Raw genomic sequence first — 22,221 nt, forward strand, 5'->3', positions numbered from 1 at the left:
TGAGTCTCAGTACCAATCAAGGGAGCCTGAGAAGACACTTGAAGGCGAGAGGGTACAGGTGGTACTGTTTCTCTCTCCAGAATTGCCCACTTTAACCACTCCTAAGGCCTTACTTAGACTGAGTTCCCCTGGTGCTGCTGATACACAGCACTGCCAGCACTTAGCTTCAACATGTAATTTTAAAAAATATTTTTTTCCGGTGTCACCTCCTGCCACTCCATTTCTCTCTGTGTGGGGGGTTGTTGGCTTTATTACTACTTAAAATTTTCATATTAGATTTATTCATTGAACTTTATGTATGAGTGTTTTGCCTGCATTTACATCTGTGGACCAGGTGCATGAGAGGGTCAGAAGAGGGCATCAGACTCTTTGGCACTGAAGTTATGAATGGTTGTGAACCACTGTGTGCATGCTGAGAACTGAACCCAGGTTTTCTGCAAGAGCAGCACATCTTTCTAGCCCACAATGCTGAATTTTTTGAAGTAATGCAGCAAAAAGTAAAATGGCATTTTAGGACAACAGAATTTCCTACTGTATTTGTCTGACTTTCCAACAACAAATACATTAAATTGACCACACCCTCACAATCTCAGGTCTCCTATTAGGTCAAGTGGGGCCAAATAGTTTCTGCTTCTCCATCCTAGCATCAAGCTATTGTAGGGTTCTTCAGATCTCTACATTAGCTTTTGGCTGGGAAGTAATAACCCTTTTTTCCTCCATACTTTTCTAGGTTTTTCTAATTCTAAAGCTGAGGATTATTCAGGCAAACAGATTCACAATGTTCTACATGTTTGATGGTTGAATCTTTGAGACCTGGGCTCTCTGATGGGAAGCGATTGCCACTTTCCCTGATTTGGCTGGCCAGTTCTCAGTTGCAAGAAGTAAATTCCTAAATTCCAGTGAGGTTCAGAAATGTAGAGGGTGTCTATGCCTGGGGTTGAATGGTAAATTATAGAGAGAAGCATCCCTTTATTTTCTGACTAAGTGGGAAACATATGTGTATATAATTTAACTGAAAGCAGAAGAAGCATTTTGCAGACATCTGAGCAGGTTAACAAATCGTATTTGTATACGTGTAACTAAAACAGTAATTTATCAGGTAGAAGGCAGATGAGGGAAAATAAAACGCCAACCTGTATCTACAATGGGGCTGAGCTGATGATGAAGAGCTGTTTATTCAGGGCCAGCATTGCTCGTCAGCAACGTAAAAGCCACTGCAGCACACGATTCCCTGCATAGCTAGAAGACAATAATAAATTATATGCTATGCAAACAACACCAGCATAAAAGCAGAACAAACAGACTGTGCCTCCCAGATTCCTGAAGATTCTCACTCATTCCCTTGTTTGGCTATTTTAAATACAAAACTCTTGACACTACCTTTAGGCCAATAGGATGGGATCTGGCTTGGACAAATTCATCAGAGTACATGGGGCATCAATGCTTATCTTTGTTTGGGGTTACTATAAAATGTATCTGGTTTTGATAGTACGCCAAAATGACTCACATAATTTTTTTCATCAGTACTTTTTTTTTTAATTCTGTGGAATTTGGTCTGGGGTCACCCATAGGAGGATTGAGCAATCTTACCCAAAAGACCTAGACTGCAAGAATTGCCTAAGGGACATGATGAAAACACACATTCTTAGACTTGGGCTCCAAGTGCTAAATACCAATACCCAGCAAAGTGTTTGGAGTGCACAGCCCAGAGTGTTTCTGTAATGAAGTCAATATAAAGAATTAGAAGTTGAAAGTGTTATCCATCTAAGTCCTAGGAGAGCACTGAGTGCCAAGGACCAGTTTGCTTTAAATATATGGACAAATTCCTTGCTAATGCAGAGTTCTGCAGGTGGGATATGGAGGCAGAAACAGTTTCAGTAAGTCTGGGGTGTGGGTGGAGACAGTACCAGTGCTACTAGACCAGATGCTAGAGGGGACTGTGTGTAGCACAGAAGAGTCCAAACAGCTTCTGAAGTAGCCAGCATTTTTGAGTAGCAGAATGCCCACAAGTACAGCTTTGAATAATGCTGTTGAATTTAAATCTGCTCATGTAAAGTCAAGTTAACCTGTTTTTGTTTAAGTGACATGGGTGGGGGGGGGTGATCACTGATGCATGTAAAAATGTCTTCAGAAGGTATGCCTTCCTTGTGGGAGTTTATGACTTGTTGGGGGGGTCATATACTTTAAAATATTTGGAAAGGGAAATGGTAAGGTTTCTTACAAAGTCTTCAGTTACTGATGATAAGCTGTAGAAAGTGTCTTTCCTGTTTGCTTTCAGGATCAGCTCTGCTTCCCATCCATAGTGGCACAAAGTCCAACATCAAAGTTCTTGATTAATCACCGATGATGCTTTGAGATATTTTACGTAATGAATGCTTATTCCGCATAAGGGATAATCTGATTCAAAGGAGGCATACTCTAAACTTCTGTAGGTAGATTCATTCTCTAATATCTATTTAGTGATTGCTGCCATGGCATTCAGACACCAATGTTGGTGCTGACAATGTCCTTTCTGGGTCACATGCTTCCAAGCTTCTTATATGTGAACATCACAAACTCCACTACCAAGTCAGATAACACATCCTCTGTATCCATCAATAATACATCCTGAGAGCTTTATGATTCTTGTGTGTACTTCTTTCTAACATAAAAGAGACAACGATCTATTAAAATTCCTAACAAGCATAGATGCCATGAGGAGCCAGGCATGATGGCTCACACCTTTAGACACAGCATTCAGGAAACAGAGGCAGGTAGATCTCTGTTAGTTCAAAGCCAGCCTGGACTACCTAGTAAGTTCCAGGACAGTCAGAGCTATGAAGGGAGACCCTCTCTCAAAACACAAAAGCAAACAAACATGCAGCCAAGCTTCATCAACACATGGAAACCCCACCCACCTAGCGCCTCTTAGGGGTTTCATAGACCTTAAGATTTCATTCAGCAAAACTGCAGAGCCTGTGCAGTTAGTGGTAATCTTAGTGGCTGGTAAGTAGTCTTAAGCAGCTACATTATGCAAATATTAATGTATTAACAGATCTATAACTATTTGGCTATTCACAATGATACTGAGGGGGTAGTATGGCAATCACATTTTCTGTGGTAAATACTTCTGTAAAGTTTTAACATTATACCACAATAAGCATAATTACAATTGCTATTATAACAAAATGCATAGAGTTCTCTGAATCCCTTGAGTATACAGCATGATGTTTTTTACTGATAGTATTAGTTTATCAACTATTAGTCAACTAATTTTATAAAATGAGGATGATGAGGATGGTAGTGGTGGTGGTGGTGATGGTGTGTGTGTGTGTGTGTGTGTGTGTGTGCATTCTCTAAGTCATCTCTAGATGACTTATAATGTCTAAGACATGCAGATAGTGGTTGTATTATTTAGAGGAAGATACCAAGAACCAAGTCTGTATGTATTTAGTAGAACTGTATTGTTTCTAAACATATGTGATCTGACCAACTGTTGTTTGAATCCACAGATGTAGAAATCATTGATGTAATGGCTAGTTGATGTGTGTGTGTGTGTGTTCGAATTTTATGACAGAGGAGGTATAGCACAGACTGATTTTGTTTATCTTTCCAGTCATTTTACAAATATTTCTTGAGCAACTAACATATGCCAGATGTGAATGCCAGAGGTTATAATATGGGCTTCACTGTGTTCCTTGAATGAAGAGAGAAAATTGTAAGGGCAAACTGGTCTCACTGGAAATGATCTAACTTGAAAAGTCAACACAAGTTCTGTAGTTAATGGCATTCTGATGTGGCATTCTGGGAATGCCAGTTACTGTTTTCTCCACATTTGCCATATATAGTAATGTAGAACCAACGTTATGGCTATTACAAAAGTCTCCTGGACCTTCCCCCTGCAATAAAATTCCCCGGGGGCTGGAGCTCCAGCCCAGTAGGTAGAGTACTCTGCTAGTATGCACAAAGCCTTGGGTTCAACACCCCAGCTCCACATCCAGGGGACCCTGTCTTCAAAATGAATTCCTCAGCCAGGTTCATCGTCAGGAATTTTGGATGAAAACTATCAATAATCATAGAAAATAAAATTATAGGGCCAGTGAGGTAATTCATCAGATAAGAGTGCTTGAAGCACAGGCACTGGGCTTCAATCTCTAGAAACCATACAAAGATCCAGATGTGTGCAATGGCACACATCTTTAATCTCAGAACTCCTTCAGTAAGATGAGACATGAAGATAGAATAGGCTGAAAGTTCACAAGCCAGCTAGCTTGGCATATACAGAGCAGCAACAGAAACAAGAATGGCCTGCCCAGCGAGGAAGTCAAGAACTGACTTCCAAAAATATGTCCTCTGATATCTGTATACACACACATACACCTATGATACTGTATTAGTTACTTCTGTTGCTGTGGTGAAACCACCATGACCAAGCAACTTATAGAAAGAAGAAGGGGTTTATTTGGGCTATGGTTCCAGTGGAATAAAAGTCCCCTGTGATGAGGATGCAGGGCAGAAGGAGCAGGAAGTTGAGAGATCCTATATTGTACTGCAAGCACAAAGCAGAGAGAGCAAATTAAAAGTAGGGCAAGGCCTGCCTCCCTTTCTCAGCAAGGCTACACCTCCTGAACTTCCACAATGGCACCACTGACTGGGAACAAATTGGGCAAATATTTGAGCCTATGGGCAACATTCTAATTCAAATGTTTTTGGTAGGGCACAAAAAAAAAAGAATATTATAAGATAGGAGTATATCCAAATACATTATTATGAAGACAAGGAGACAGAATATGGACTTCCCCATACTTCTTGAAGGAAGAGACACAATTACACAGATGCCTGGTATATGATTCAACTTGCTTTTCTAGTGACAGGTTGAGATCAGAGTCAACAGAAATTCTTATATGGGTATTATAAATGGTTGAGAGCTAGATGTGCTTTTCAAATGCTTGATAAATACTTCATAAAAATGTGTTCTTTGACTATAAAGGGTTGGCGATAATGGCAGAGACATCTTCTTTTCTTGGTTTGGGAAAACAAATCAGTAAAGGGTATTTTAAGCCAGAACATGGACATTTCAAAAATTTCTCAAGTGTTTATGTTACTTGCCTCTGATGATAAATATCTGTGCTAAGACATCACAGGCCTGAGCTGATTGGTGACCAGCAGTTTGAAGCAGGGAGTTTGACACTGATGTCATATGTCTGTTGTTTCAGGACTGTCTGTTTCATAGCAACATCACCAGTGATTTGAAAGCCTTCACAGACAAGTTCGGTTTTGATGTCCTCATCCTGATCGCCAGCTACACGGCAGAGGAACAGCAGAAACAGCAAATCGCTGTGTACTCCCAGAACCTTGAACTGTGCAGCCAGGTGAGCCAACATTCCTCTATCTGATTCACTGTTTGTGATTCTGGAATTAAGGACATGTGGTAAGAGATAACAATGGACTGGTGTCTCACAGGAAACAGGCCCAAGGGACAGAGTCCTGAGATTGGACTTGTAGGAGAAATAGGGGTATGTTGCACATTGCTTCCTTTTAGAAAGGCTGTTAGTTAGTCCATTTTGTGTTGCTGACAAAGTACCAGAGGCCAGGTACTTTATAGGGAAGGGAGATTAATTTGGCTCACACTTCTAGAGATTCAAGAGCATGCTGCTGACTTGTATATTGATACAGTAAGGACTTTCTGGTGAAAGAGAGCCTGAAAGCAGAAGCGTAGACCTGCTTTGCAACCACCCATTCTCGTGACAATTAATACAGTGCTTTGAAGCCTTCATTAATCCTCCTTGTGGTGCCCTTGTCATCTAACTACCTACTAGCCCCACTTCTTAAAGACTCCACCAATCCCACACTGTCGCATCCCAAGCTTTGCATGCACAAACCCCAGGGTGACACAAAACCATAGCAGAGCCCCGCAATGAGTCCCGTTCTAGACTGAACCCATAAGGAAAACTATCAGCTCTTTCTCATCCAAATAAAGGCGACTCCTTTTCACACTGTTTCTTTTACAACTGTTCCCTAGTCACTCTCATTGCCCATTTAGTGCCTGGTATTTAGAACAAGTGATCTGATGCCTTAGCAAACACCGTGTGCACAGATTCTCACTAGGTAATCAGTTGGCTTCTTGCAGGGTGATAGTTGGGCCCTTTAACACAAAGCCTGGAAATGAAAAGGAGGATGGGGAGGAGGAGAAGAAGAAGAAAGTTAATCACAACAAGTCACCGATGTAGGAGTGAGTTAGTTATTATACTTAATAACTAACATTGAGATAGAAATAGCAATGGCTATGATTGGTTCATATGAACCTCACCAGAGAGTCAGTCCTTGGCCATCACATGTGACAAGAGGCAAAGTCTCCATGTCTTTCCTTTCTACATCTTCCCTCTGTCCTTTAAAACTCCATTTGGCTCCTTTGTGTTAACATGACTGTATCTTGTCTCTCTGCTTTCTCAAGTTCAGATAAGAACATGATGCCATTACCCCCAGTGCATTTTTGTGTTCCCTGCTCTGACCCTCGTACCTGTGTCAAGGCATGGCTGTGGCTTTTCTAGTGCTAATGCACTGTGCACCTGGATTCCAGGGTTCACTAGTTACTTCTCGTGTCACCATGACAGGACACTAGGTGGGGGAGAGATTTCTTTTGACTCCTATTTCAGAGATACTGTCCACCATGGCAGAGATCACACTCTGGTGGCTCAGGAAGCATGGGATCAGATAAGGAAGCTGGGCTTCCCTGCAACCTCCAAGGCCGACCCTACAGGCCTGTATCGCAGCTAGGACCCCTGTCTCAAAAGTTCCCTAGCTTTCCCATAACAGCAACTGTGGACAAGGGATTCGAATGCATGAGCCCAAACTGTAACAGAAGGTAGATGTTACCCTTTGTGCTCATTTACTTCCCATAGACAAGACATAAGTTGTCCAGGCACCTTAGTTTTCGAATCACTTTTGGCATCAGACCTCTTTTTCAATTTGAAAGTAAACTCCTTTAAGCAAACAAAGTGGTCAAAAGCCCCGGAGCCCATGCTTCCTTCTCTCCTCACCTCGGTGGCAGGCTCCAAAGGCAGTTCCTGTAAATACCTCAACACAGAGAGGGCAGGCACAGCACCAAGGGCTTCTTCTGTGTCTTGTCACACAGTGAAGAATCCACCTCGACAGCACAATCGCAGAGTTCAAAACCGGGGTCCCATCACACTAGCAGTCAGCTGTTGACTTATTAACCCTTCCTGGTAAAACCGGGGTCCCATCACACTAGCAGTCAGCTGTTGACTTATTAACCCTTCCTGGTTTACATTTCCTTATCAACAAAGCATGGATTCCCACAGCCTCATAGGATGTCTGTGAGAATAAAAGGAGCTGCAGCCGTGAAACACTTACAGTGTGCTGGTGTGGGTACATGCTCAGTGAATGCTGCTCTTATTACCATCAAGGCCATTTCCAAGGCTTCTATGGCTATTATCGCCACCATCATTTTAAGCCCTGATAACCCTGTGGGGCTTTTTAAAAAGCTCAGCATGGCAAAACATGCAGCCTAGGCCTGACCTGGAACTGGCTGTCTGGTTCAGTGTCCCTCTTCCCAGGCACCTTTGTCTGTTCCGGTTTCCGTATCTGTGCTCCCTGATAGGTTTTCTGTACCCATAATAGGTTTCTCTGCAACTCAGTAAGCTAGATCAAGCCAAGTTGAAAAACAAAACAAAACAAAAGACAGGTATATTTGAGCAAAGCAACTCCTGGGTGAGTTCTCCAGCCCGCATGGGTTGAGGCAGGCAAAGAAGCAGTAGAAGTCACACACCTGAACTAAAGCAGGGTGCTTATGTACCCTGTAGGTGAGGGGTGATGACATGTCCTCTACAAGCTGGGGTTGTACCCAAGTATGGTTAAAAGCTGACTGCTTTAGGTGGGCTCTTAGGCTACTGGTAACTTCGGGGAGGAGCTGCTGCAGCCTCCAAGAATGCAGAACTGGGCTTATTGGTGCCTTTTCTTTGTTGGCGATTCTCTGAGAAGGTGGGGTCTGGAGACAAAGAGGAATGGGGCTCTCTGGATCAAGCAAGAGTGAGCCAAACACTCCCCAGGGCAAGAAGGACCAGAAGGGGCCTGGGTGCTGTGGGGAAGCTCAACTCGTGGCCCGGTCTCTTTCTCACCTTTTCCAGATCTATACTGACACTTCATCAGGGCGAGGCCAGGGCTGGCTTCCTCTCCTATTCAAACACTTTGTCAGCAAGACACACACAGTGGGGAGGAGGGACTGAGGAACTGACTCTGTTGGTAAAGTGCTTGTACCCCAAAAAACTGGGCATGGTAGCACACGCTCATTACCCCTGTAGTGAGATACTTACCTTGTCCACACCTGTGGCATAGACCACGCCCATTGGGGGCGGAGTCAGGGCCAGACATTACCTAAGTCTGAGGAGGGGGATCGGAGAGCTCTCTTGTTTGTAGCATGGGGACAGGAGTATATCTGGAGGCATTTTTGGGACCAGGAACCTGCTGGTGTTCATCTGCCTATGTTGTAAGTTATTTCTCCCTAAATAAACATCTATTTGGCCTATTTGTTTCTCCTGATCCTTATTAAACATCATATCTGGTGTCAGAAGTGGGATACTAATAACTGGCCTACAAAATTATGTCTAATACAATGTTTCAGTATGTTATTTGGGGTTGGCATGACAGAGGGACAAGACTGACATACAGAAAAAAAACCAACTCTTAACATACCCCAGCCTTTCCCCCATCAATCACTAGTTAAGAAAATACCTTACAGTTGGGTCTTATGGAGGCATTTTCTCAATTGAGGTTCCCTCCTTTCAGGTAAATCTAGCTTGTGTTGAGTTGGCATTAAACCAGCCAGGATGATCAGTCTTCCCCAGAAATGAGTCTCCTAATTAATTATCTAACACCAAGTGGTCATCCCTAAAAGCCTATATGTATGAGAAACATTAAGTGGACTCATCAAGCTATATATATATGTATATGTGTATATGTGTATATATGTATGTATGTATATATGTATGTATATATATGTATAGTATGTGTTTCTGATAAAAAGAAAAAGACAATGAATTTGATAGGGAATAAGAGCATGAAAGGAGTTCAAGAGAGTAGGAGGAGGTGAGAAACAGTACACATATGTGAAAATATACATTTTTTTTTTTTTACTGAAAAGTTGAGAAAGACAAAATGCAAAGGATATCTGCATGCTCACACAAGCCCTTGTTCCTCCCCATAGATTTGCTGTGAATTAGAAGAAAGTCAAAACCCTTGCCTGGAACTGGAGCCCTTTGAATGTGGCTGTGATGAGATCCTGGTATACCAGCAGGAGGACCCTTCTGTGACCTGTGACCAGGTGGTTCTTCTTGTCAAGGAAGTCATCAACAGGAGGTGTGCAGAGATGGTCTCTAACAGTCGGACATCCTCAACAGAAGCTGTGGCAGGCAGCGCCCCCCTGTCCCAAGGCTCTTCCGGGATTATGGAATTGTATGGTTCTGACATAGAGCCACAGCCCAGCTCTGTGAATTTCATAGAAAACCCCCCAGAGCTCAATGATTCTAACCAAGCTCAGGTGGATGTCAACGTAGACCTTGTCAGCCCCGACAGTGGGTTGGCCACCATCAGGAGCAGTCGTTCATCCAAAGAGAGCTCAGTGTTCCTCAGTGATGACAGCCCAGTGGGAGAGGGTATTGGGCCTCACCACAGCCTTCTCCCAGGATTTGACTCCTACAGCCCCATTCCGGAAGGCATAGTTGCAGAGGAACATGTGCGTTCCGGGGAACACAGTGAGCACTTTGACCTCTTCAACTTTGACCCGGCACCCATGGCTTCTGAGCAATCCCAGCCATCGTCCCATTCTGCAGACTACTCGCCAGAGGATGACTTCCCCAACAGTGATTCATCGGAAGGGAATCTCTCCGAGGGGCCTAAAGGACTTGGTGAGATGGGGATCAACATGTCTAATTACTCCTCCAGTTCCCTTTTGTCAGAGACTGGGAAAGATAGCCTCGTGGAATTTGATGAAGAGTTTGTCCAGAGGCAAGAAAGCTCAGGAGATAGCTCTGAAAGAAATTTAAGCCTGACATGCTTTGTGGGAGATGAACCTTCTTCCCCAGAAAGGCTGAAGAATATTGCAAAGAGGATCCCACCAACACCTATGAACAGTTTTATAGAAATCTCACCATCAACTGAAGAGCCAACCCCACTCTATCCAGAAGCTATGATCCAAAATGCAATTGACACAGGGCACCTGGGGCCACCTCAGACCCGTGCACGGTGTAGTAGCTGGTGGGGTAGCTTGGAAATTGACTCTAAAAATATTGTAGATGCGTGGAGCTCTGGTGAACAAGAGCCTGTTTTTCAGAGCCCTGAATCATGGAAAGATCAGAAGCCTGGCCCCATGGAGAGGACAACCTCAGATTCCACATTCCAACCAAAGAGTCTTGGATTTCCAAAGACAGATCCCTGGGAATCTGAATTTGATCAGCCTGAACTGGGCAGCAAAGACACCCAGGACCAGAAGAAGGAGAGCTTACAATATCAGCACCCACACACAAAGAGGCCACATTTGACAGACGCCTCTCCTCAAGGGACAAACCACCTCATAGAAGACTTCGCTGCTCTGTGGCATTCGGGTCACTCACCAACAATGATGCCGGAGCCCTGGGGAAAGCCCTCAGACTCTGTTGATGCTGCAGTGACAGTGCCCTTCCAGGCCTGGGGTGCATTTGATAAAAAAGATAGCACTGAGACTCTAAACAGTGCTTGGAATCTTCATCCCACTAACCATGAGGCACCGTCTGTGCAGGACCCGAATGAGTGGGCTATAGCCAAAAGCGGGTTTTCTTTCCCTGATGCAGACCTACTGAACAATTCTCCTGTTGAGGCCAATGAAGATTCAGCTCCAGAAATCTGGGGCAAGAAGAGCAATGGCTCCAAGGATAATATTCTTACATCTGCAAGTCCCATTTCTGATCTGGGTCAGACATGGAATAATTCTAAGCAACCAGGAGAAGACCAGACTGATTTGGTGGATCCAAAACCCAGAGGGAAGGTATATGAAAAGGAAGGCTCCTGGAACCTCTTTGAGGAGAGTATTAGGAAGAGAGGGTCAGATGTATTAGCTCCTTGGGAAGATTCCTTCTTGTCATATAAATGCTCTGATTACAGCACATCCAACCTAGGGGAAGACTCTGTCCCATCCCCCTTAGACACCAACTACTCCACCTCTGACTCTTACACATCACCGACATATGCTGGAGATGAAAAGGAAATGGAAAACAAGCCGTTTGCTAAAGAGAATGGTTTTGAGGCAAAAGACACTGACTGTCCTGTAGAGGGGGCTGAGGCTCCGGCGATGTCACCACAGCAGCCTCAGAGAAGTCGAATTGGTTCTGGGCCTGGGAACCTAGACATGTGGGCATCACCTCATGAAGATGATAAGCCTGGAGAAAGTGACTCACATCAGCCAGATAAAGATTTACTCAAGATAGAGCATGCCAAAGATGGGACTGCTTCCATGGAGGATGATGTGGGGGAGAGCAGCCCATCATCCAGTTACGATGACCCTAGCATGATGCAACTGTACAATGAGGCGAACAGGCAGCTCACCCTTCTACACAGCAACACCAACTCACGCCAGGCAGCCCCTGACAGCCTCGACACATGGAACCGGGGGATTCTGGAGGACACACAGTCTACCGCGACAATCTCAGATATGGATAATGACTTAGATTGGGATGACTGCAGTGGGGGTGTGGCGATTAGTGGCAATGGTCAAGCAGAAGGTTACGCAGCTGCAAACACTGAGCCTGAAACCCGGTTCTCAGTGAAGCAGCTCGAACCATGGGGCACAGAACACCAGGAAGCAGATCAGGGGGGCTGGGGCCTCTGTGCCTCTGCTGAGCCTCCCGGGGACACCGGTCCCAGTGAATACCATACCCTGAGTGAGAAAAGTGGGCAGTTAATTGCAAACAGTATTTGGGATTCTGTCATGAGAGATAAAGATATGCCATCATTCAGATTAGCAAGCCCACCCATTACTACAGATATGGAACACAGCAGTTGGCCTCCTGGAAGTCCTGGGCACTCAGTAAATGGTAAGGAGAGACACATGTTAGAACCCTCTGAACTCAGTGAGTCAGCAGTGCTTACATCTCAACCTGACAATCAGGACACATGGACAGAAGCCCAAGGTGGCACAGCATCCTTGGTGACCAGGTTGAAGAGTATAGAACATGTTGCACAGTCAGATCCATGGACAGACCACACTTACGAACAGACTGAAAATGAGATTAAAGGCCTTCGTGCATCTGGCAGTGGGCATCTCAACAAGGAGGCAGCGATAGGGATGGATGGTGCCCCATGGGTTTCTGGAAAAGAGCCCAGTGATCAGGAACTGTCTTTTTCAGCTGCATTTGAACACCCAGAAATCTGCAGAACATCAGGCAAAATCAGCTCTCTTTCAGTTACCCCTAGTCCTCAGACTGAGGGACCAGAGGAAGCCTTAGAGGTTGAGGAGTCTTATGCTCTAGACTCCTTTGCTGTGCAAACAGAGACACCCAAAAGTAATTTGCAGACAAAACAGACCCATGAAGAATCTCTCATGGATCATGGAAATTCAGATGAAGCCATTGTAACTGCTGATAGGATTAATCTAATAAAAAATATGCCTTTGTCTGAACTGGAACTTGAGAAAACTAAAGATCATAATCTCCTAGAGCCAGAAAGAGCAAATGAAAAGCTACTTTGTGAATCTCCTCAAAACTTTCATGCTTGGGATGGCCCTATAGATAGTGATGTGTGGGATAGTCACATAAGTTATGAAGCAGCTATGAACCCTGCAGGTCAGGGCACTGAGAATGGAGTCCCGGAAGCCCTTTCACCAGGAAATTACGATAGAGACAGCTTCTCTAGTGGGTGTACTCATTCAAGTGTGTCCAGTCCTGACCTGAATGATTCTTCAGTTGCTTTGTCCTGGACCCATGAACCCAGTACTGAACTTCAGGAAGAGGACCAAGATGACAGGATCAAACAGACTAACCAAGAACCAGAACTATTTACCACTGAATCCCAAGTAGAAATGAATACTGAAATGAGGGACTTTGCAAAAAATGGAAAGGATGAAGTTGGAAAGATGTTTGATCAGAAGGATCCTAAATTTCCTGAGATTCCAAGTGATTCCATCAATGGTGACTCCTCATCGTCTTCATCGAGCCTTGGGACAGATAAATACTCAGAATATTCTCGTGCGCATCAGGAAGACAGTGTAATGATTAGCCATCAAGAGGAAGAGGAACTTGTGGAAATTGTGCAGCCAGAGGATACTAGGATAGAGGATACAAGCTCAGGCTCTGATGATGACAGTGGAGGAGACCAAGAGTTTGTGGAGAAGTTCCATTCGGCCACATGTCAAGTTTCTCAGAGTGAGCCTGGGTCTTACGATTCATTGCACAAACCCAAGTTCTTGACCACAGAGGATCCCAAGTCCGAGTTTTCTATCTTTGTGGGTAGTTCAGAGCCAATAGAGAAAGAGAACAAGCCAAGCCCATTCTGTGACAGTCAACAAAGCAGCCCTGGTCAGTGGATTCTGTCACCACTCATGATGACTGACACACAGGACACACCTGTGGAGGCCAAAACCACAGAAACAGGGAAAGCGGGAGACAACCTATGGCTTGTGTCTCCCAGAACTGAGCCCCAGGATGGAGACCCTGCTCAATTGGGAATGCTTGGCTTCTCAGCTGACAGCAGTGAGTGGTGGGACACCCCTCTACAGGAAGGGAGACCAAATGCCAGTGTATCTACAGAGGTGTTGTCTAACTCAGAGGGCGTGCTAGAGGCAACTTCTCCAGTTTTCCAGAATTCGGGTCCCTGGGGTGTACCCATTCAGAGTGACAGTGAACCTGTGGACACAGGCAATACTAGTCCTTTCAGTGGTAAACTAAAGTCACCCTTTCTAGACAGTAATGGGGACATGTCACATGAGAAACTCTGGAACATTCAACCAAAGCAGCTAGACTCAGAGGCCGATCAATTCAGTCAGCTCGTAATACTGAACCAAATTGACAAGGATTCTGGACAGCAAACAGCCATGTCCTCTGCTGCTGGTGACCTTCCCGCAGAAGCTCCCACCGAAGAGCGGTGTCAGGCATCTATGCTATCTGCCTGGGACCATCCAGATCCAGCATTTAGTAACAGATATGAAAATGGACATGTCAGCCCTGGGCTTTCACCCACTGAGTGCCAACAAGAGAACTTGTGGGAACAGGAAAAACCACATCTCAGCCAAGTGATATATTCAAGCCCTGTCACAGAAAATCTCCCTGAAGTCAATGCTCCCACACGACTGGTAAAGAAGTCGGGCTCTGAACGGGATAGCCCCAGCCCCAGTGAGCCCCCGCATAATTTTGTTCCAGATATTTTACATGGCAACTTCCAAGAGGGTGGGCCACTGGCCTCAGCTTCACCTGATTTGTGGGTGGATGTCAAACAACCTTTCGCTTTCAAAGCGGACACTGAGAATCCTGATATATTGATTCACTGTGACCATGACAGCAACTCTCAGGCCTCCAGCAGCCCTGATGTGTGTCATGATTCTGAAGGGACACAAGAGATGGAGAAGCATACAGGAGTTTACCTGGGACCAGAAGTGGACCCCAGCGAATGTGACCTCACTGAGCCAAAGATGAACGATGAACTTACTCAGGAACCCGGGACTCAATCTGTCCAACTCTATCCAGGACTCTGTTCTGAACAGGCAATAATACCACTGCCTCCAATCAACAGTCCGACAGATATAAATGGCTCATCCATGCCTGCCTTTCCAGAAGGTTCCCCAGAGCCTTCTGATATGCACAGAGACAACAAAACAAGCTTGAAAGCATCAGAGGAAGGCACAAGCCCACAGGTGGGAGCAGTAGACAGGATGATCCCAGATGCTGGCAGTGTAGACACCCACGCTCCTGTAACTCATCAGAGTAGTGTAGAAGGCAATGGCTCTTGGGTGTCTGAAGACCTTTTTCCTGAAAGTCAGACAGGCACTGGAGCCTTGCTTGACTGTGAGCAACCACTTGCTTCTGAGAACCCTGCTGTTCTTACCGACCTCTTGCTAGCCTCAGACACCTGCCTGGATGTGAGTGAAGCCGCCTTTGACCACAGTTTCAGTGATGCCTCGGGCCTCAACACTTCCACAGGCACTATAGACGATATGAGCAAGTTAACGCTATCAGAAGGCCATCCTGAAACACCAATCGACGGGGATGCAGGGAAGCAAGATGTCTGTTCATCTGAAGCTTCCTGGGGCGATTTTGAATATGACGTGATGGGCCAGAATATTGATGAAGACCTGATGAGAGAGCCTGAACACTTCCGCTACAGTGGCGATCTTCCTTTGGAGGAAGGCACACTGAAGCGATCGCTCGCACCATACACACCTCCCTTCGACTTGTCCTACCTCACAGAACCTGCTGCTGATGTTGAAACAGCACAGGGAGCTGAGTCCCCAGATGCTACTTCTCTAGGGAGTGATGCAGCAGAGATGCTGCTTTCAGCTCTTCCTGATCAAAGGGAGGAAAACCACACTGAGACCAGCAGCAGGCGGCCTAGACACCAGATGACTGTGCTGCATATTCATGAAGACCCTGAGGCTCTTTCTTCACCTGTAGGAGGAATGGATTCCAACATGGAGTCATCTCCATCAAATTTTGACTGGGAAATAGAAACTGATCATTCAGACTCACCAGCAGGTGGCGACATGAGACCACCAAATGGTAAGCAATGCCCCCTGGGCACCTCCAACCCCCCCCCCCCAATCTCATTCCTGGAGGCACCAGCATTAATTAAATTGGTGCGTTTGTTAAAGCATTGCTACCCAGGCAAGCAGAGCAAGTAACTGTATGTCCAATCCATTGCCTAACTATCTTTAGTATATGTAAATGTAATGACTCTTTATGAAACTTCTCTATACATGAGAAAATTGAGCAGGTCCCCCAAATGAAAATATTTATTAGCTTGTCTCTCTTATAAGAGATCATTTTCAAAGACCACAGATCATAGACTGTGACAGTTAAGCTCATTCTCTCCTTCTCACTTTCATATTCTAGGTGTCAGGAAGGAGATGCAAGAGTTAGAAGAAGAGAAAGTAATTCCCACAAAAGGGCCCGAGCAGACAAAATTAGAATACGATGAAGATAAATGGACAGAGAAAACTGAAGAAGACCATGCCCTAACTGTGGATTACATACTTGTAAGCCATGAAAAAGATTCACCATTGAAACCAGAGGCCTGGGAAGCAAGAGAAAACTTACCTGAATTAAAACAATTATGCACAGGTTCTGGAGAAATGGAGCTACCAGACACCCAGTTAGCAGGGGTTCCAGACACACACCAGCCTGAGTCTTTAAAAGAAGTCAAAGCTGGTTCTGCAGAGAGAATGTCTTCCGCCCATAACAGGAGGGCATCTCCTGAAAACCCCGCACAAGAGCAGAGTTGGATGGTCTTGGGCCACAGTGAGGCTGGTGATCCACCCTCAGAAACAAGGGATGCTGGGCCTGGGTCTCCTCACAGAACTATGGAACAGTTCTTGAGTCTCAACTTGGACAAGGGTTCCCAGTCCCAGATTCTAGGAGGAAATAAGCCTCTAGACTCCTTAGCCCTGGAGGAAGCTACGGATTTGAGCAGCCAATCATGGAAGAGCAAGAGACAAGGTCAAGCTGGCCTAGATGCAGTTCCAACACAGGCTGCCACCCATGACAATGAATGGGAAATGCTTTCAACACAGATCTCTCAGAAAAACAGGATCTCTCCCCGAGAAATGGAGGAGACAGAGTTCCTTGAGCCTGGACCCAGGAAGCCAAGACCAAATGGGTAAGCAAAACACTAGATTTAGTTTTTATGAAAATATTTAGAAATAGTGAGTGGTTCTGAAATGTGAGGGTGCTGGGGTAAGACGATCTTTTTCTGACTTTTATTATAAGATGTGTCATCAGCAAAAGCAACCGCTACTCAGCTATTAGCAAAACAAAGTTTTGCAGCCAGTCTTTACCCACCCCGCTGACGTCAGTACCTGGTATATGACTCTGAAACAGGCAAGAGGAACTGGAAGAGCTGTGTCAGCATCGCTCCAGGACCTACTATGTACAGGGCAGCTTGCACTCATCAGCTCAATGGCCCTTACATGCTGGGAACTAGGCAAGGACGGTGGGTCGGGAGAAGGAACTTAAGGCTCAAGGCACTTCTATAATTGTCCTAGATTCATGTTAAATGAACAGAAGAAATGATCTGGGCTTCCAAGCTTCCTGAAGCTGAAGCCCCTGCCTTTCTTGTTGGCATACTGACTTTGGTACAGAAAAACCATTCTGTGCCTTCATTTAAACGCCTGGCTTTCTGAGGGACCAGGAGACTCCACTACAGGCTCAAAATCAGCAGGTAACACTCCTGCTCTAATTGGCTATGAGGTGTCACATGGTAGTCAAAGCAGTGCCTGCCCCCTTCATTCACCAGTGTAGGGGTTTAAAAAAAAAATTTTCCCCCCTGTGGTCCATTTATGGGAAGCCAAAGGGCAAGCAGCAAGGAATAGAATGTCACTGCTATCTTTAAGAATTGGGGAGTGTGCTGGTAATCTTTAAGATTTTCCTTTCTTTCATTTGCCCTTAAAAATAGTGAGAAATGCTTTAGAATGTAGTGTGACATGCACCATGGCATATATGAACCTGCCCTCCACTCATTAAATTAGTTACCATGATTCATGTATAACTGTGGTATATAAAAGATACCTTCTGCCTCCTACTCAGTTTGGGGACATAAAGGGAATGTATGGCAAATGCATTGTGAATTAAGGTATTTGGAACCCAGCCTCATTCGCCCCTGACCTCATCTATAAAAGTCAGTGGGTGGAGTTGGAGTATTTCAAACCTTCCTCCTACAGAATTAAATTCTATGAACTTAATCTGTATGGGACCAAAGTGTGTCAAAAGCTTCCATGCTAACAGATGGCATTTCTTGTTGAAAGTAACAGAGGAAATAAAGGCTAGGAGGAGGATGTTCGAGGTTTTCAAAAAAAACATAAGGAGTTTTAAAATTGGGGCATTTCAGCTGGCCTAATCTTTGTTCTTCCTGTCAAGCTACTTTCTTCTAGAGAGACCCCAGATCAGTTAGTAGAGGAGAGCAGCTAATGGAGCCAGGGCACCTTCCCCTTCGGGGCTCAGCCCTTTCCACTCAGCCTCTACAGCGAGGAGACTTTGCTCGCCACCTCTGCTGCCTTTACATAATTTCTTCTAATAGTACCAGTCCTCCCTATAGTTTTTGAGCAAACATAGTTGTCAATAACAGGTGGGGAATACAGCTTGGTGGTTGAGCCCTGTTTCATATGCCTGAGATGCTGGGTTCAATCCCTAATACAAACGACACAAGACAAAGATGGGAGCCTAAGATGGGAATCTTCAGAGAGTCAGGAATTAGGGATAAGGCCCCACCAGCTGCCTTCAGAGTTTCTCCTCTGAAATACAGATACTTAAGCTTATGAACTGTTATTTGAAGTCACAGCCCTAGACTTGAAGATGGTTAGTGTCTAACCTAATAGTGAGACATGGACAAGAATGCAAATAACAGTCACCAGTGTTAGTTCAAATGCACACAGATGCCACCAGAGTGCATTTGCTACCACCTCGCTCCTAGGCACTGCATGTACGGTCTCAGTTTATGTGCTGGCTAGTTTCATGCCAACAGGGTACAAACTAGAGTCATTTTGTAAGACCAAACCTCAACTGAGAAAATTTCCCCAGAAGATTGGCCTGTGATACATTTTCTTTTCTTTAAGATTTATTTATTTTTATGTGCATTGATGTTTTGCCTGCATGTATGTCTGTGTGAGGGCGCCAGATCCTCTGGAACTGGAGTTACAGTTGTGAGCTGCCATGTGGATGCTGAGAATTGAACCCAGGTCCTCTGGAAGAGCAGCCAGAGTTTTCAACTGCTGAGCCATCTCTCCAGCCCGGGATACATTTTCTTGAGTGATGGTTGCTATGGGAGGGCAAAGCCTATTTATTGTGGGTGGTGCTACCCCTGGGCTGCTGTCCCTAGGTGCTATATGAAAGCAAGCTGAACAAGCCATGAGGAGAAAATCAGAAAGTAGCATTCTTGCATGGCCTCTGCAGCAGCTCCTGCCTCCAGGTTTGAGTTCTTGCTTTGACATTCCTCAGGGATGGGCAGTCACGTGGAAGTATAAAGTAAACTCTTTCTTCCCCAGGTGATTTTGGTCATAGTATTTTATCACAGCAATTGGAACCCTAACTGACACTTGGCAATGGTGGCAGTGTGAACTATAGGAGTATTAGAATACACCAAATAGAATTAATACCAGTTCCCAGGGGCATGGAAGACAGTGACCGGTGAGCCTTGTCCTTTCCATGTGGGGTCACATGAATATTGCAGAATATTCAGTAACATATGGACCTCTCTCCCTCTTTTCCCCCCATCTCTCTTATGCTAAGACTTCAGCACAAGTTTTGATGAATGCCAAGCAAAAGCTCCAGCACTGAGGCTTCCCACCCCTCTCCTAAAAAGAAGACAGAGTCATCCAAGAGATAGCATGTAAACACACAGAGGACAAAAGCTGGGGCTGGTGAGGTGGCTTAGAGGGTAAAGATGCTTGCTACAGAGCCTGACCACCTGATTTCAGTCCCAGAACCCATGTGGTACAAGGAGAGAACCAAGTCCCAAAAGCTGTCCTTACAGTCCCACATAGATGCTGTGACATGTACACACACACACACACACACACACACACACACACACACGAACATATGAACACGCACATAGGCACACAAAATAAAATGTAAAAATATGTAAAGAAAAAAGTGTCAGTGATGTTATTACATACTAGTCAGTATTATACCAGAGAAACAGAACACCTACCTACTCATTAAAAACTGTCCATCCTAGGAGGCTGGAGAGATAGCTTAGCAGTTAAGAGCTCTTGTTGCTCTTGCAGAAGACCCGGGTTCAATTCTAAACATCCACAGAGGGCCTTACAGCCATCTGTAATCCTAGTTCCAGAGCACCCAGAAGGCACGCACGTGATACACATACGTGCATACAGGTGAAACATTCAGACATGTAAAGTAAATAAATAAATAAATAAAATTTGTTCAACCTATCATCTCAACTACATAAAACTGCAATATTTGATATACAAATATATTGACTTTCAGAGGTGTTAAAAGTGATAAAAAGGAAACAATTCCCAATAATACTGAGCAGAAAATAGCAATACTTGTATAGCCTTTTAGAGAGGTACGTATGCAGAAAGGGGTCAATGAGAGGAAAAGGAAGAGGAGAGAGTAGCATTTCCTCCTCTGTGTCTTTCTTTGGTACCCAGCCTGGGCCTTTGTATTGCCTCTTTGTTCTGAGACGGGAGGTATTCAGTGCTCTCTAATGTAGTTGGCCTTCAAATACAAAATATATCTGTCCCCTGCCCCAGACAAGGTTTCTCTGGGTAGCCCCGGCTATCCTGAAACTCACAGGCTGGCCTTGAGCTCAGAGACCCACCTGCCTTTGCCCCCCAAATGCTGGGATTAAAGGCGTGCACCCCTATCTCCCAGCTGCATTCTGTCTTTTGAAAGAGTGACAGTGACACTGTTAGTTTTCCTTGTTTTTCATGAGACCAGAAGCCAGGCTTCTCAGGTGTTAATACATCCATTTCCTCTCTTTTGAAAGGTACCTATTTTTACTACTTCTTAATGATGTATGTGCATGTGTGTGCATGGGTGTGTGTGCGGGAATTGCAGGGTACCTGCAGAGGTCAGAAGCATCAGATTCCCTGGAGCTGAATTATGGGCAGTTATTTTCATTCTCCAGAAGAACAATACCCATAACCCATCTCTCCAGCCTCTGCCCTGGTTCTCTTTAATCACATGAATGTCAAAGGTGAGAAACAGACTTCTGCTAGCCTTGGGTAGCGGTGGCACAGAACAGCCTATTTGGTAGTAATAATTAAGCATCTTCTAAATTGCAATTTCCTTCCTCTCCCTCCCTGTCCTGTCCCTCCCCTGCCTCTCCTCCCCATCTTGGATTCCCCTGCCTTACCCTACAACTGTGTCTTCCTGGCCATCCACATGAGAGCAGACCTTCCTCCAATAAGTGATTACATGTTAAGAAGAATGTCATTTTCTTTAGTCTACCCAGTTGCCATTTGAATCAGGACAAGCCTTGCTGATATCATTAAAAAACAAGGAATTAGGCTAGGCAGGCAGGTGGTGGTGGCACACGTAATCCCAGCACCCTGGAGGCAGAGTCAGGAGGATTTCTGTGAGTTGGAGGCCAGCCTGGTCTACAGAGTGAGTTCCAGGACAGCCAAAGCTACACAAAGAAACCCTGTCTCAAAAAAAAAAAAAAAAAAAAAAAAAAAAGGTAAAGTTTAGCCTTACCTTCTCTCTCACACTCTCTCACATTTCCATCCCAGTGCTTGTCACTGAAGCACAGCCACAGAAAGACATGCTTTCTTCAACTCCTGTAGTTTGATTTATTTGGATTTCCCCATTGCCCACTGAAAGGCACGAAAGGCTTAAGAGTCAGTTTTTGATGAGATGTTTTGAAAGTGGCTGAGTCAGATCTTGATCCTGACAGCTCAGCCTTGTCACCCCCACCCCCAGCTCCTTCAGTGCCTGAACACAGATTTCTCAGCATAGCTGAGAAGGCTACTTCCGTTCAGGCTGTTTCCTGCTGAGGCTGTGTGGTTCTAGCCCAAGGGACTGGAGGACTAGAGGAAACCAGAGCCCTTCAGTGTTTGTTTCTGTTTTCCAAATGTCTGTGGGTGTGGTGCTTTGTGCTCAGGTACAACAGGAGGCAGCTCTTGTGCCAAAATGCGTGGTGCCACGTGGCTGCCCAGAAGAAGGAGCAGCACAGAATTGCCCATCTGTGCTGCTGGCTGCTGGCCTGTGGGAGAGTCCAAAGTGTGCCCCTGGCTGACTTTGAAAAGGCAGGTACGTGGCAGAGCTGCCTTCAGAGGAAAAGCTGATGGGAACTGATGATATCAAGGAAGATGAGTCAGTCTGGCTCTCTTTCTAAATTATATCTGTCTGTGTGTCTGTCAATGCACATGCGGAGGTCAGAAGACAACTTGGAAAGTTGATTCGCTCTCTCTACTACATGTGCCTCCAGCACCCCCCCCCAGGGGTTGAACTCAGGTTTTTGGGTTTGGCTGCAAGCTCTTTTACCCATGGGCCATCACACCAGTGCCAACATCATGGCTTCCTAAAG

General features: G+C 45.1%; 1 protein-coding gene across 1 annotated transcript in view; it reads left to right on the forward strand.

The window, feature by feature from the left end:
• Prune2 (prune homolog 2 with BCH domain) overlaps positions 1 to 22,221 on the forward strand; it is a 209,146-nt gene that overhangs the window by 114,610 nt on the left and 72,315 nt on the right. The window contains exons 7-9 of the mRNA XM_051194076.1: positions 5,196 to 5,351; positions 9,203 to 15,734; positions 16,068 to 16,830. Of these exons, the coding sequence (XP_051050033.1) occupies positions 5,196 to 5,351; positions 9,203 to 15,734; positions 16,068 to 16,830 (7,451 nt within the window). The remainder of the gene's footprint in view (positions 1 to 5,195; positions 5,352 to 9,202; positions 15,735 to 16,067; positions 16,831 to 22,221) is intronic.

The sequence above is a fragment of the Phodopus roborovskii genome, unplaced genomic scaffold (assembly GCF_943737965.1).
Source record: "Phodopus roborovskii unplaced genomic scaffold, PHOROB, whole genome shotgun sequence".
NCBI lineage: Eukaryota > Metazoa > Chordata > Mammalia > Rodentia > Cricetidae > Phodopus > Phodopus roborovskii.